At 42.9% G+C, this 16,688-nt stretch overlaps 2 protein-coding genes across 13 annotated transcripts in view; one reads left to right on the top strand and one right to left on the bottom strand.

The window, feature by feature from the left end:
• Positions 1 to 16,688, bottom strand: part of LOC109422828 (sex determination protein fruitless) — an 883,045-nt gene that overhangs the window by 410,972 nt on the left and 455,385 nt on the right. The gene's annotated exons all lie outside the window — the stretch shown is intronic.
• On the top strand, positions 3,902 to 16,666 carry LOC134285194 (uncharacterized). 2 transcript variants are annotated; one of them, XM_062845493.1, is made up of 2 exons: positions 3,902 to 9,602; positions 9,776 to 16,666. In XM_062845493.1, the coding sequence occupies exon 2, from the start codon at positions 13,784 to 13,786 to the stop codon at positions 16,664 to 16,666; it is 2,883 nt and encodes a 960-aa protein (XP_062701477.1). In that variant the 5' UTR covers positions 3,902 to 9,602; positions 9,776 to 13,783. The 2 variants fall into 2 exon arrangements, with proteins under 2 accessions (XP_062701477.1, XP_062701478.1); XM_062845494.1 differs by having other exon boundaries at positions 9,776 to 13,775.

The raw sequence follows: 16,688 nt of genomic DNA, 5'->3' as shown, positions 1-16,688 counted from the left end.
AAACCACCCGGAGACCCGTCGGCAATAACTCAGTAACCAGTTCGGCTTTTGGAAAGGGACCGTGGACGCTATCTTGTCTTGTCGGAGCTTGTGGATTGAAAGGAATCACCGGCGAGGTCCAGGGCAGTTGTAGTCTGCTGTATGCTAGCTGATAGGGTCTTACTTGCGGGAAGCGTTCCTGGATGCTGCCAAAAAATTGACGTGGTGCAAACATTTCGTGAACACCCTTCTTATGGCTGATGGTGGCCTTTCCTACGGACATCGAAGCGAAAGGGCCAACCAAGGAAGACGGCGACGACTACGACGGTGCCGTTTTTCTTTCCTCCGGCTGCCACAGGAATATTTTTTTATTATCGTTGCTTCCCTTCCGTTGGTCGTCGTCGTCGTCGTCGCCGTCAGGGTTCGGAGATCTTGAAGCTCCAGAGGAGCAGCCGGAGGTGCTGCGGCGATGGAACTGTTGCACCTGTAATGGTCGTCGTAAACCGGTTGGATTAGCGCGCACAAAACCGACCTCCACGGGCAACATTAACATTAGGTAGGCTTCAGCAATGCAATAATGTGCGCTGTTTTTTTGCGCGTTCATAGCCTGCGGTTCCATTCAGAGTGCATAAATTCCTGCTGGAAATAGGCACCGGGCAGCAGGGCCGCCCGTCAGCGCGCGCCGATCAACGACGTCGCCGTGTGCCCTTTTTAGGCACTTGCCATGTGGGCGCCGCCACCGCGGCCGCCGGTTGAAGATGGTAACGGTTTTCGTCTTCTCCGATCTCTTGTCACGCGCCTTAGTTGCTTCGGTTCGGCCAACGTGTGTCGCCATGGAAGAAGGGTGACGAATCATGTGGTTTATTTTTGGCCTGCCGAAGGACTCCCGAACGGGGCCCGGAGTCGACACGTGTTACTTTGATCGCCGATCACGCGATTTGCGCTCCAGTCGACTTGGAATTGGATCTCACGCCGTTAGCGTTGATTGCGCGGATATCGAGCGTGAGCGAAAGTACATCTCTGAGAGAGAGAGGTAACGGAGCGTTAAGAGATGGCCAAGGCGATTATGAAGAACTGGAACACTCGTATTGAACTGGAGTCGATCTGGACGTATGTTAACGTCCAAAACATCCCAAAACTAAAAATTTGGGAAACTTTAGACATTCTGAATGAGATAACAACATAATTAGGTATGTGAATGTTTCATTCGCAAGTTTCGAGAGAACTAACTGGATGGTTCACAGTAAGCACACACGTGTGTGAACAATCAGTAGCGTGCCTGTCGGAGAGTGAGCGGCGTTACTGGATTGATTTACCTTACTCTCTTTTTCTCTTTTGCCTAATCTTCGCTACGGCTGGCTGGTGTGGGTTGAAATGATTGTTTGGTGGTGTTAATAATGCGAATGTGCGAAAAGCACTCAAACGCGAAATTAAGAGAGAAGGTTAACTTTGTTGTCTGATTAATTTTGTGAGTGATAGGCAACTGGTTAGCCAAAGAAAATGGGATGGATTGGTTCCAGAATTAAAAAAAAAAACTTTCCGTTAACTTTATTATTAAGTCGAATTCGTAAGTGAACCAGAACTGATTGAGTAAAATGTTGGCATTATTTCATGAGTACTTGATTTCCTTTAGGTAAATCTTCAGAAAATTGTTTCGGTAAATCTAAATAAAATGATGAAGCATTTTTAGGGCAATTTGTTTGAAAACTCCTTTTTAATTTGAATGGCATTTTTTTTAGATTTCTCCGGAAATTGCTTTGGGAAATCCATCGAAAATGCCCATACAATTTTCAGCGCCAATAACTTTGATAATTCTTGTTGAAATTTCTTAAGCAACTTCTTTGAGTCAATTTCAGCGAGAATTTCTTCGGTTTTATGCCTTCAAATAACTTCAAAGTATTTTTCAACTATTTTTTAATAATTGAATTCAAAACGTAGATTAGCGCACGTTGAGAAGATGCTCCTTCTGGGATATCTTCAAAAGTTCTTTTCGAATTCCTCCAAGAATTCAATCAGAAATACATTCTGAGATTTCATCAGTAATTCTTCCTAAGAATCTTTCAAAAGTTCTTTCCGGGATTCCTCCAAAGATACCTTCCGGGATTTTTTATCGAGATTCCACCAGGAATTCCTTCTAGGATTCCTCCAGAAATTCTTTCCAAGATTCCCCTGGGATTGCTCCATGAGTTCTTTCTGGATTTCCTCAGTGGGCTTATTCTGAAATACTCCCAAGGGTCTCTTCTGACAAACCTAAAGAGGTTTCATCCGAGATTCCTCCAGGAAATCGTTTCAAAATGTTTCTATGAATTCATTCCGAGTTTACTCTAGATATTCATTTCATGATTCCTCCAGAAGTTTCTTCGAGGTCTCTTCAATGAGCTCCTTCTCAGATTATTTCTGGGGATAGTTCAAGTTTTCTTAAGAAGTTTCCTCTGGGAGTTCCAGTAAAATTCTTAGATTCCTAAAGGGATTCCTTCCTGGATTTCTCTCTAGATTTTGTCCAGGAGAATCTCACGAGATTCCTTCAGAGGATTCTACGGTTTCTCTAAATAATCCTTTGGGAAGTTCCAGGGATCCTACAGGTGTTCTTTCTGGGATCCCTCCTGGAGTTTATTCTGTAATATTCTCAGACACTGCGGTAGAAAGCTGTTTTTTTTTAATCTGGCGCATCCTCCTAAATTAATTCGAGAAAGAAACGGATAGAAGACTCGCCCCCTCTTTCACCCTATTCTTTATCGTGATAATAGTACTCTCAGATGTTACTAATGGACATCCTCCATTACGGAATGGCTTCAGAAGTTCCATGTAGAATTCCTTATGGAACAACTTCAGTAATTCCGAATAAAATTCTTGCATGGGTTAATAAAGTTCGCACAGGACTTACTTGAAAAAAAAAATATCAAAAGAACAATAGTAGTTCCATAAAGAATTTCCTCGAAAGTTCCATTAAAATTTCCTCCAATGGCTTCGCATAAAATCAGATTTCTAATGGAATTCCTTTTGGGAATTCTAGGAATAAACTTTCTAAGTCATTTCGAAGGAATTTAAGAAATCTCAGAAGAAACTCCTAAAGATAGTATAGGAAATTCTCACAAAGAACTCCTGGAAGCTCGCCTCTCAGCAGACATTCCTGAAGGAACACTGGAATAAACCGTGTATAATTCTCGGAAAGTATTCCTAGAGAAATCCTGGATAGAGTCACGCAAGCAGAAGGAACTCCTTTAGGAATCTCTGAAAAAAAATTTCTAGAAGCATCCCAGAAGAATCTCCAGAAGGAATTTCAAATATACCCCTGGAAGAATATCATAAGAAACTCCTCCATGAATCTCAAAACGAAACTCCCAATAAAACATTTTGGAAAACCTCGTGAGGAATTCCAGCAAAAATGCTAGAAGTAGTTCCTTATGGAATACCAGGAAGAATTTCTGGATAAATTCCAGCTAGAAGCATTTTAAGAAATTTCGTGAAAAGCTTCTGTGTGAAAAAACTTTTAAAAGAATACTGAAAAATTCTCTGTAAGAATGCTAGTAATAGCTCACTGAGAAATCCCTCGAGAAATCCCAAAAAAAAACATCTGGAGGAGTCCCAAAAAGAATTCCTGGGGAATCTTAAAAGGAATAAGACGCAATCAGTGAAGTACTAGACTGAAAGTAGTGAGCTGGATTTTTGTATGGTGAGATGATCAAATCTCCATTTCTGCAAAGAAATGATGCAAACAGCGTGGGTTACATGATTTCTTGACTAATTTGATGCTGTTTGAGCAAAAGTTTGGGTAAGTGTGATGTTGTATTATTTATTTGTTGCAACTTCTACAACAAAGTTACTCAAACTTTTGCTCAAACAGCATCAAATTAGTCAAGAAATCATATAACCCACGCTGTTTGCATCATTTCATTGCAGAAATGTAGATTTGATCATCTCACCATACAAAAATCCAGCTCACCACTTTCAATCTAGTACTTCATTGATTGCGTCCCATTCCTGGAAAAAATTCGAAAGAAATTCTTGGATGAATATCGCAACGAAATCCCGTATTTTGCGGCAATTCATAAGAAGTTTTTTTTAGAAATTTCATCGGAAAAACATTCGGAATTCAGAATTTACACTTATTGTAGTTGCCTCAACATTCGTTTTGGTATTGCTTTGAGGATTTTTCTTGTTTATTTTTCAGAATTTCCCCAGCAACTCCATGGAAATTATTTCATTTTTTTTTGGAAATTGCTTTGACAATTTCTTTGGAATTCCTTCAGTAATTTAAAAGGGAATTTCTTTATCAATGTTATTCATAATTCCTTTGGAAAGGGGGAATTTTGCGGCAACTACTTTGAAAATTCCTTGAGCAATTATTTTAGTCATTCCTTTGTTGATTTCTATGATAATTCTTCAAACTATTGTTTCTTGAATTCTTGAGTAATGTATTCGAAGTTATTCAGTGGCAGTTTCTTAAGGAATTACTTCGAACATTTCTTGAGAAATTCTATTAGCATTTCATTTGTAAATTTTGCAATCGATTCTTTTTTAATCTTCTTCATTCATTATTTTAGAAATTTTTCGGTAATTCCTTTGTAAATTCTTTCGGAATTCTCTTTCAATTGCCATTTCCTTCGCAATTGTTTTGGCAATCTGATTTTTAAGATCTCTCAGCAATTACTTTAAGGATTCACAAATTCGTTTGAGGATTCCTCGAAATGCCGTCCTTTTTTGTTTTTTTTTTAAGTTCCCCCATGCTTACGAAGAATTTGAGAATTCTTTCAAAAACTTCTTTGGGAATTCCTTTGCATATTTCATTGGAATTTACTTTGCCTTCTCTTTTTGGTGTTTTTTTCGATAGATCTTTTTATTGATTTGGGTAATTTCTTTGATAATGTCTTGGAAGTTTCTTTTGGTTCTATTTTACGAAATCAATAGGTGATGTCTATAGAAGTTCCTTCGGCAATATCTTGGGATTATTTTTTCAAAAATGTTCAAAATTTTTTTAAGAATTGCTTTGAAAATTGAGTTAGCAAATTCATTTTCGTAGTTCATTATGGGGAAGTTTGACCGAAATTGGACGTAAAGAAAGTCACAATGCTTTCCAACCTTCGTCGAAATACAAAATCCTAGATTCAAGTTTTCCTCCTCCATGTAGTATTGACCAAGGATATCACGCAAGGCCATTTATTATTCGGAACTGTGACCTCAAATAGCAACACTCATCAACCTACTTAAAATAAATCATTAACTCAGGGTGTTGCTTTGAGACACCGATAAACATAGACATTGGGATAACGAAGTTCATGTTTTATACTTCCTTATTTCGGGATTCAAAGCAGATAAAAAAAATGACGTTTTTCTGCAAAGTTTTTCAGAAGAACAAGACCGTTAGTAGATTACAGGTATGTTCCGTTTTTGTCACTATCCGTTTTTATCACTATTCGTTTTTGTCACTATCCGAATTCGTCAACATTTCATTACGTTTTCGTCAACACTTAAGTTTTTGTCAAATTTGTTCTCTCGAACACGAGTTATTTATAGTTAAACATTAATCTTAAGGCCATGCATCCATGAATGAATTTGAAGCAACCATCAATGATGACATAGAAAACGTATACGCCACAGTAGCTTTCAACATATTTAAATTTAGCTGTAATTAATGTTATTCATGCTTTCTTTCATGCATAATTTTACCTCTTATTTGAACATGAGAAAAATTAAACCAAATGTCAAATTGAAAAATTAAACCGAGCCAACTTAATTATTGAAAATCTGTAACACTTGAATAACAATATCATCGTCAACAATTTTGTCGTTTTGTAAAATGGCTCAATCAGTGTAACATAAGTAGCTAACCATGGTAGATCAATAATAATAGATGGGATGTGCATATTAAACCATTAAAGGATGGACTCGATTATCCGGCAATAGGAAAAAGTCACCCTGGATAATCAAACTTTTTTTTATTTCATTAACCCATTGTAGTTAGGGCACCTTAATTGATGTTCCTTCCGGGGATTGCTCCAGGATGTCCATCTGGGTATTCCTCCAAGAACTTCCTTCTTCTTCTTTCTTCTTTTTTTTATGGCTCTAAGTACCAATTTGAACTTGGCCTGCCAGTTCAAGTATTCTTCGAGAACTTAAACAGTTTAGAGCTTTCTTTGCCTGTCATTGCCAGAATTTTTACACTATTATAAAATCAATAGACTTTGCCACTGTTCTAGTCTTTGCCCCCTCCATACCAATACCATTTTAGATTAGATTAGATTAGAGCAGAATTTGGAGGAGGGCTTTTTTTAAGTGAAATAAATTTCATGCTATTTTTTACACAAATTTCTTGAAATTACGCAAAGTGCTGAATTCTTCTCCCCTGGTCGCAATTTCTTTCCGATGGGGCTCAAAATTCTACCACAGATTTCTCTTGTCCAAATTTTCCCGACCGAAACTACTATATTCACTAAGCTAACTGGAGATTCCAATAGAATTTTGTTCGTGATATCATCTTCCGATTGCTCCAAAAATGCAATCTTGGTTTTCAGGCCCGGATTAAGGATTGTGGGGGCCCGGGGTCCGAGCGATTGTGAAGGCCCCTCGGAGGTACAAATGTGATGAGCAATGCAGTTTTTCTTTTTTTCTTCAGCAGTACTTGAGCCAAAATTAGTTTTTGTAGGGGCCCCTAAAATGTGGGGGCCCGGGGCTCTGAACCCCTCCCCCCCCCCTAGATCCGGCCCTGTTGGTTTTCTTCAGTAATTCCTCCTAACGATTCTACCTTGTACTTCTCCAGATTCCTTAATGGATTTCTTCTGAGAAATCGTCAATAAATATTTCAGAAGTTCCATTAAGTGAATAAGGAATTAAGTCTTTCAGAAACAAGTTTCTCTAGGAAAAAGGAGTCTGGGATCTTGGAAAACAATCTGAGGATTTCTCCAGCAACTCCTGTAGGGTTTCCAGAAGAAACTAAGGATTCTCAAAAAAAAACTAAAGAAATCCCATCAATTCTGAAAGTATCCCCCAAGAAACAGTTTGATGATATTTTGAAAGAACGTATACAGGTCTCCTAGAAGGAATTTCTCAAGGATTCCCACATGGAACTTCTGGAGGATTCTCAGGAATAACTCCCCGGAGATTTCTATACAGAACATCAGCAGGACTCCCTGAAGAAACTTCTGGAGGATTTGAGGAAAGAATTTCTGGAAGAATACTAGACTACACTTCTGGGAGATTCCCAGGAAACGCAGTAAGAAATCGGGAATTATTATTATTATATTATCTTTATTACCGAGATTTTCAGCCCAAGACTGATTCATCTAGTAATCATGGGGAAAAACAAAGATAAAAGATAAAAAAGTATTTCGACACTGATTTTTCATTTGGGCCTAACTGACATTTTCGAGTTCTCTTCATCGATCCTCTATTTGTGTTATCACAGAATGTGTATTGAGTTTTCCAAAGATTTTTTGGTTGAAATGCGAAGAAGACGACTACATGTTGGTATAGAAACAAAAAGAATAATGATTTTATTTGTTTTGATCAAGTTATTAGCGAAAGAGAGAGTCGACGAAGAGAAATCGATCAAGTCAGTTAGGCCCTTATGAAAAATCATTGTCGATTTATAATAAAAGTTCCAGTAGATGTTGGTGTTTCTATTGCGCATAAATACCAAAACAAAGTCCTGTAGGAATCCTTCAAATAAAAAGCGTGCATTTTTCATAGTGCGTGTACTCAGTACACGACGCGACCGCTCCCGGGTTAAGCTCGAAGTACATTTCTGACATGAAATGCAACTAATAAGTTTTAAATTTTATCACAACAAACCCCACTTTTACCACCCTAATGTTATTTTCGCAACAACCTTTCCCTCTCTTACACACCCACAACAGTCAGATAGTCGGTTCGGGGTTTGGCGTTTCGCAAAAGAGCTGCAAGCCATGTGACGACGACCGCGATTATCTGCTTGCTAAGCTGAGCACATCATCCACATCCAGCCAAGCCAACCAAACCAGCTAACTCGCGGAGCGAGGTCTTCCGATCCGTTCGCACTAACTCTCTATAGCCAGCGCCCATAGCCCATCGTCGTCGCCGTGTCGTCGACGTGCGTCGTCGATGTAAGAGCTCTCGACGCTGCTAAATACTCAGCTCAATATACACACAGCTAGGTGGCTAGGTGGTAGGACCGCGGCAGCAGCGTAACGTTATAGGTACGTCGTTCGCGCTGTCACTTGCCGTCGTCGATATTTAGTACAGAGCAGGCGTAAAGTGTACGACAACAATATTGGAGCAGCTACACGTGCTGAGTCCCCCCTGCCCACCAGCAATGTTACACGTACATACTCCCCCGCAGTACTTTTATGGTTGGTCCTCTTACACACGGCCACGGTCGGTGGTGGTGTTGGCCAAGTGGTGGATTGGATGTGAGCTTCATTGTATTTATTTGTTTGCCATTTTTGTACGGGCTAAGGTTGGACACGGGTGGGAGAGAGTTCTACACTGGTCCATATGCGTTGCTCTATAAGATGATGGTTCACTAGAGGATCACAACATCTATATGTACTAGGTACCAACTAACAGAGCGCTTGGAGGCCACTTATGCGGAACGAGTGAATAGAATGGTGATATGATGGATTCAATTTTCTCGGCAATTGCGTGTCCAATTCTGAGGCAGATCTCCAGTAACGCAAGGGTGTGATATGTGTAGTATATGAGATTGACAATTGTAAAAATGTACAAATAAAATGTAAAGCATTGAAAACAACTGTTGTGGAATTCACAGAATGAAAACCTATCACAAACTGTCTGAAAGAAAGCCATCGGGATAATGTCTGTTGTTTGTGCTCCGCCCATCGGTAATTGAAAAAAAAAAAAAAAAAAAAAAACTTCACCGTCTGCTTTTGCTTCCCACCCCGCCGAGCCGAGACTCACTTCGAGCGCCCACCCACTGTGTACTAGTCTGGACATTGGATTGAATAAAACGAACTGCGCGAAGCGCATTTCATTCATTCTTCCATCGGACACGGAGCGTGCAACACACTAAGAGTTGGATCGAGCTGACGGTAGCAGCGAGGCTTTGAAAAATTCTCTCGCTGTTACTTCCCACCCCGCCGGGCCGAGGCTCAATCCGAGCGCCCACTGAGCGTGCGCCTGTCCGGGCATTGGACTGAATAAAACGAACTGCGCGAAGCGCATTTCATTCATTCTTCCATCGGACACGGAGCGTGCAACACACTAAGAGTTGGATCGAGCTGACGGTAGCAGCGAGGCTTTGAAAAATTCTCTCGCTGTTACTTCCCACCCCGCCGGGCCGAGGCTCAATCCGAGCGCCCACTGAGCGTGCGCCTGTCCGGGCATTGGACTGAATAAAACGAACTGCGCGAAGCGCATTTCATTCATTCTTCCATCGGACACGGAGCGTGCAACACACTAAGAGTTGGATCAAGCTGACGGTAGCAGCGAGGCTTTGAAAAATTCTCTCGCTGTTACTTCCCACCCCGCCGGGCCGAGGCTCACACCCAGAGCGCCATTTCCTCGATTCGTGAGTTTTCTTGCGACAGTCATCCGACCCAGTTGATAGCTGGGCAAACGATCAGAATGGACTCGTCAGATGTCGGTCGCGACAGTGGCGCAACATTCAACGGACCGCTGGCTCCCACAAAGTAAGTTTGCATAGACTCCGGTGGAAATAGACGGAGGTCTAGTTAAAAAAAAAAGAATCGAACTCGGTGGACATAGACGAGTTTCGAATATGCCTCCGGTGGAAAAAGACGGAGTGTATTAGAAAATTGCTTTGGAAATTGAGCTAATCCAAATATTTTGTGATTCGTTACAGAACGCCCTCGAAAAAGTCCCTTCTAAAGGAACTGAGCGAGGTTCTCAAAAAGAACAACGCACTCCGCGAGCAAGTGGCAAGTTTGTCAGGCTTTGGCAGTGACTGGATTCCGGCGTCGTCTAGCACGGGCCACTCTGATGGACCACTTCTTTCGGCGATGAGCAATTGGTCACTTGGTGCACTGAACATACCGGAATGCGTACCATCGGAAGGGCAAACTGAAATTGACAAACAAGCATTCGAATACTGGAAGGACATGCTTGTTTCGTCGCTTCAGCTGGCCAACGCTACAGATGAAAGGATGAAATACGGAGTGTTCAAGATCAAGTCTGGCCCCAAGCTCCGGGAAATCTTGAGCACGACATCTTCTACACCAGAGATGCCGGATGAGCAAACTTTCCCATTCTCGAACGCATTGGCTCGACTTGACGGATACTATGGATCCAGGGCATACACACTAACGCAACGAGGAAAGCTTATGATGATGCTGCAAGGAGCTACGGAAAACAGCATTGCATTTGTGCGGCGCGTGACCTGTGCTGCGAAGCTGTGTGGTTATGGACCGGATGAAGAGATGGAGGCGGTAGTGAGAGTTATCACACAAAGGGCTAACGATGCTAGAGTTCGGACACTGGCCAATCGGAATTGGCTGAAGCAAGGTACCATGAAGGACCTCATCGATCTGATCCAGGACCATGAGATTGAAAAATCAAGCGAAGAAGAGTTTCTAAGGAGGCAAAGGCTGAGAGATTCGCCATTGGTTGCGGCGGTGTCTCACAGCAATGAGGAATATCGTAACCAACGAACAGCTTTCAGTTCGTACGGAAGAGGCAGAGGATTCCCGAACCGTGGTGGTGGAAGAGGAGGACGAGGATTTTCGAGAGGCAACAATCGTTCACAATCCAACTGTTGGAGGTGCGGAAGCGTTTATCACCGATCATCTGAATGCTTTGCGATCAAGAAGGACTGTCGAATTTGCCGACAGTATGGCCATATTGCTCGTTGCTGTCCATCGAATCAGTCCAGCCCATTGGAGCAGAGAAGACCCTTAAAACGCCACGCAGAGGAAGAGGAGCCTACCGTAAAACGGAAGATTGCCGCCATCGAATGTGCGAAAACGGAAGCTGATCCAGACCCAAAGGTACAAAACATTGATGATTTGGAGTAACATGTTTTATTGAAACAATCTTAAATGGATTACAACTTGAAAGAAAAGTTTTATTTGAAATAAACTAATTGAAATAAAAGAAAATAAAATATTGATTTAAATGTTTGCGTATCATTTTACAGGCTAAAACCGATTCACAAGTCGCCGAATCTGATACACTAGAGGTGAACAACATGCAGGCCACTTGTGGCCATAGAATTCCAAATGCAACGATTGAAGCAAAAGTTGCCGGGATTGGAGTTAAATTTCTAATTGATTCTGGTGCGCAGGTGAACACCATTACAAAGGCATCTTTCGACCTGATTTTAGCCGATCAGAACGCTAAGTCTCAAATAATTGGTCTGAAATCCTCTTCTGACACACCATTGAAAGCGTATGCAATGCCTGAACCAATCAAAGTTGTCGCCAATTTTTCCGCTGAGTTGTTCATTTCGCACGATAGACCAGTAACAGTAGAAAAATTCTACGTGGTGGATGAGTTCAAAGCACTTTTGGGGCTTAACACGGCGATCAGATACTCAGTCCTTGACGTTGGTTTAAATGTGCCTATACGACAGCAGAAACGGCACCAGTTTCAGCCCAATGAACGCTATATTCAAACCGTTTCAACCAGAGAGTTTCCAAAATTCAACATTCCTCCAGTGTCGTTGAAGTATAATGCTAATATGCCGCCCGCTCGTAATGTGTACACTCATATTCCAAAAGCATTCAAGGAACTTACGAAACAGAAGATTGACTATCTTCTATCAAGCGGGATCATTGAAGAGGTCACTATGGACATGGATCGTTCATTCTGTTCTTCCCTATTGGTGGTACCCAAAGGAAAGAATGATATTCGACTCGTCATCGATTTGCGGGGACCCAATCGATGTATCTATAGAACTCCCTTCAAAATGCCCACACTTGAGTCGATACTGATGGAACTTCATGGTGCCCAGTGGTTCTCCACCATTGATTTGACGAACGCATTTTTCCATATTGAGTTGGACGAAGGCTCACGACATTTAACGAACTTTTTCGCCGGAGATGGGCTCTACCGTTATCGCAGACTCCCGTTCGGACTGACGAATGCTCCCGATATATTTCAGGAGACTCTGCAAACCGTTGTACTTGCTGGATGTGAAGGTCAGATTAATTACTTGGATGACGTATTGATCTTCGGGCGTACTAAGAAAGAACACGACGAAAACTTGGAACAGGTGATGAAGAGCTTGGAAAACCATAATGTCAAAATAAATGAAGAAAAATGCGCTTTCGGAAAGCAGTCGGTTGAATTTCTGGGCTTCGTAGTGTCAGCTGAAGGATGGAAGATCGAAGAAGAGAAGATTTCAGCCATGCGAAACTTCAGGCATCCAGAGTCGATTGCAGAGGTGAAGAGTTTTTTAGGATTGGTCAACTTTATCGGAAAATTTATCCCAAACAGAGCAGACAAAACGATAAGGCTTCGAGAGTTAGCAAGAGCTGATCGATTCTTCTGGAATCAGGAACTCGAGGACGAATTTGAGCTCCTAAAAAATGAGGCGTGGGACACCATTACGCTTGGATATTTCAACAGAGACGACCGCACAGAACTATTCGTCGATGCTTCACCGTTTGGCTTGGGGGCGGTATTAGTCCAATTCGACCAGGAATCTAACCCGAGGGTAATAGCGTGTGTTTCAAAGGCGCTATCTGTTACAGAGCAGAAGTATCCCCAGACACAAAAAGAAGCCTTGGCAATGGTTTGGGCTGTTGAAAGACTTTCTGTGTACCTCACGAGTATGTTCTTTACAATACGAACTGATGCAGAATCGAATGAGTTTATTTTTGGTGGCCGGCACAGAATTGGGAAAAGAGCAGTGACGAGAGCAGAGTCATGGGCATTGCGACTGCAGCCCTACAATTTCAATGTCAAAAGGATACCTGGTGAAATGAATGTGGCAGATGCACTGTCCAGATTGGTCGAACAAAGTCAGCCAATCAAATCGTTTGATGAGGAAGCCGCCACCAATCATTTGCTGTACTTTATCGATGCAGGAGCAATGGAAATTTCCTGGGACGATATTGAGAAACATTCGGAAAAGGATACAGAGTTGGAGAAAGTAAGAGCTGCACTTGAAACAGGACACTGGGAGCATGGTTTGCGCAGATATGAATCACAGGCCAAGGAGCTTAGTGTTTTTGGAAGCTCGGTTTTCAGAAGCGACAAGATAGTTCTTCCAGAAGAATTACGAACAAAAGCTATTGAGTCGGCTCATCAGGGCCATATGGGAATCGGTTCCACCAAAAGAATCCTACGTGACCATTTCTGGTGGCCTGGAATGAGTTCGGAGGTTGAATCATTCATAAAGCGCTGTGAAACGTGTCTACTGCTATCAAAGAAGAACCCACCTATTCCGTTGACCAACAGAGAACTTCCCTATTGTTGGCAACGATCACTCGGTGTATACCGGCCTTGAAGCAACCATGAATTCTCACAGGGATAAGGCTGTGACAGTGACATTGACAGGTACAGATGACAGGACAACTGACAATGACATTGACAAAGCATAAATAATAACCAACGTATCGACCGATAGCACATGCACAAATTAAAATCTTAGTCTAATTTCTAAATGTTTAAATTGAAAAATTATTGAATTTGTATCTTAAACGTTACATACATAAAACTCGTTCGACAAAGACTGACACATTGAACTTTCACACGTGAATTGGATTAAAATTTCTTAAAGCATTCTCACATCAACTCTGGGTTTGCTAAAGAAGATCCGAAAGTTCACCGAAGTTTTCACTGTCAGCAACAAATTTTAAGAAATTTTATCGACCGTTTGGAGGTTAGTAACAAGCCTATCGGTAGCAAGATGCCCACTCTCAGGCCGCGGCCCGAACGTCTGAGCATCGTCAGAGAGCTCTCGGAAGAGGAAGCCGCTACTGAAGCAAGCTGCCCCGGGTGTAATCGACCGGACATCGCGGAGCGATACATGGTGCAATGCGATATGTGCGAGAGGTGGTATCATTTCTCCTGCGCCAAAGTGGACGAGGCAATCAAGGACCGCAGCTTCAGTTGCTGCAAATGCGTAGCAGTGCTGAACCAAGATGCGAAAACAGATTCATTACGTTCATCGCAGTCTGGTAGATCATCATCGTCTCGATTAGCAAACATCCAGTTGCAGATGCAACGGCTAGCAGAAGAACAGACTGCTCAAGAGAAATTGATGCAGGAAACGCAGGAGTTCGCCAGAGAACTACGGGAAAAATCAGTTCAGCAGGAGATTGAAATTCGGAGCAATAGCATGAAGGAAAGGATGGAACGCGAATTGGAATTCATTAAGAAGAAGTACAACCTTCTGCAAAATGAGCTAAATGAAGAAGACAGTGGTAGTGTTAAGAGCGTCGCAAGCCAGCGAAGTGCGTCTAGCTCAGTTCGTCGGTGGTTGGAATCACAGATGGAAGCGGCCTTGACAAGTTCCGGGCAAGGAAATGCCCCAACTTCCTCGACGTCGCGAACTGGGACCATTCGAAAGGGAACTACAGCACAGAAGCAAGCATCATCGGCAGGCATTGATCAGACCCTCGATAGCCAACTTGACATTCAAGGCTCACAAGCACAGGTTGGTACCAGCACTAGAGTTACACCAGTGAGCGTTCAAGCGATGCAAAATCCCACATTCGTTTCTCGTGGACTGTTTGGCGTCAATACCGAACAACGGAGTGGCAGTTTTCATACTACCGAAACAACTCGAAACGGAACTCCTGTATCGCAGGGTCCAGCATGTAACACGGCTGCTCGCCCGGCGGACTGCTCCCAGGCTCAAATCACCGCTCATCCTCTCAATGTGATATCTCCGCCTACTTCCAAGCAAATCGAGATGGCTAGGGCCTCACCAAGAATATCATGGGATTCTGGAACCCGAGCAAAAGAACTGGAAGAGAAGATACGTGACCTGCAGCACCAACTGAACCATCTTCGTCTACAATCGTCGGAGCAACCACAAGTTGACAGCCGTCTTCTTCGAAATAGTCAACTAAACGTTCGCCAGTCCATGGAAACCGTGGAACCATCAACGATAGAAAGATATGTCACCCATACGAACAGGTTTGCTTCTAGCACGTCACGTGGAGGTAGGTTAAATCCAGCCATAGTTTCTTTCCCTTCGAACCAAACACAACCGGTAGATTTGGAACTTCCGGAGCACCATTCGACACCGAACACAGTATCTGTTGATTCTAACATTAGTATGCATCCTATAACAACGGGTGCAATGACGTTCACTAACTTGTTTGGTTGTCCACCGGTTTCAAGTTCAGTTCGCCGTCCGCCGGTCACATTTGTTTCAAGTTGTTCGAATCCCATCATGTCGTCCCAAATACCCCCTTGTATCTCACAAGTACCAGGGCCGATTCCAATGGGGCCAAATGCACAACAGCTCGCTGCTCGCCATGTGGTTCCAAAAGATCTCCCTGTTTTCGATGGCAACCCCGTAGATTGGCCTCTGTTCTACAGTAGCTACACCACCTCCAATGGAATGTGTGGTTACACAGACGCTGAAAATTTGATGCGGCTCCAGCGTTGCCTTAAGGGAAATGCTCTTCACGCTGTGAGCTGTCAACTTCTCCATCCGTCATCTGTACCACAGATCATCGCAACATTACAGATGTTGTATGGTCGGCCTGAGTTGGTGGTAAATAGTCTTATCAACAGAGTTCGAGCAATACCGCCCCCGAAAGCAGATAAACTGGAGACCGTCATGAGTTTCGGACTGGCTGTTCAGAACTTGTGTGGCCATTTGAGAGCCATGAACATGGATAATCACTTGTCTAACCCTACTCTATTGCAAGAGTTGGTTGGAAAGCTGCCTGCTGGCATTAAGCTCGACTGGGCGCTTTATCTACGGCAAGTAGCTAACGCGGATCTTCGAACGTTCAGCGATTACATGTCTATGATAGCGTCGGCTGCTAGTAACGTAACATACAGTACGGAAACAAGCGCAAAACCGGACAAGCAGAAAGGTAGAGAAAAGGGCTATTTCAATGCGCATGCTGAGGAGAACAAGAAAAACGTCAGTTTTGTTCGTCGACCAACCGGAGCATGCGAGGAGAAACAGCCGGACCACCCGAAACCGTGTACAGTATGTCAAAAGCTCGGCCATAAAGTTAGAGATTGCAGTGTCTTCAAAGGCCGAAACATAGGAGAACGTTGGAAGTTGGTTCAGCAGTTACATCTCTGCAGAAGGTGTTTAATTTCCCATGGAAAATGGCCATGCAAGTCGTTAGGTTGTGGCATAGAAGGATGCGAGTTACGACATCATACGCTGTTGCATCCAGGAAAACCTGAAGACAGTTCTACGATGTCCCGACAACCGTCTGGAATTGAAGGACCTTCAACCGGAAAGGTGAACACTCATCGTCGTAAGCAACGTTCTACTCTTTTCCGTATTCTACCTGTAACGTTGTACAGCAAGTCTTCTTCGATCGACGTCTTGGCCTTTCTCGATGATGGGTCGGAATTCACTCTTGTGGAGAAGGAAGTTGCAGACCAGCTGGGGGTGAAAGGAGAAGTGGAACCTCTATGTCTCCAATGGACAAGCAATGTAACTAGGACTGAATCAGATTCGAGAGTCATTCAACTGGACATTTCTGGAAAGGGTTCCAAGAAGCGTTACTCCCTAGATCGCGTCCATACTGTTGATACCTACAGGGTCTTCCCGTGGAAAGTTACAGCGGGATCCCTCCTAGAATTCTGATTGGGTTGGAAAACACCGAACT

The sequence above is a fragment of the Aedes albopictus genome, chromosome 1 (genome assembly GCF_035046485.1).
Source record: "Aedes albopictus strain Foshan chromosome 1, AalbF5, whole genome shotgun sequence".
Lineage (NCBI taxonomy): Eukaryota > Metazoa > Arthropoda > Insecta > Diptera > Culicidae > Aedes > Aedes albopictus.
This window is presented reverse-complemented; position numbering and strand designations above follow the sequence as displayed.

Bases quoted from the DNA above. Each gene is read 5' to 3' on its own strand.
- LOC134285194 (XM_062845493.1), top strand. From the start codon at position 13,784: ATGCCCACTCTCAGGCCGCGGCCCGAACGTCTGAGCATCGTCAGAGAG.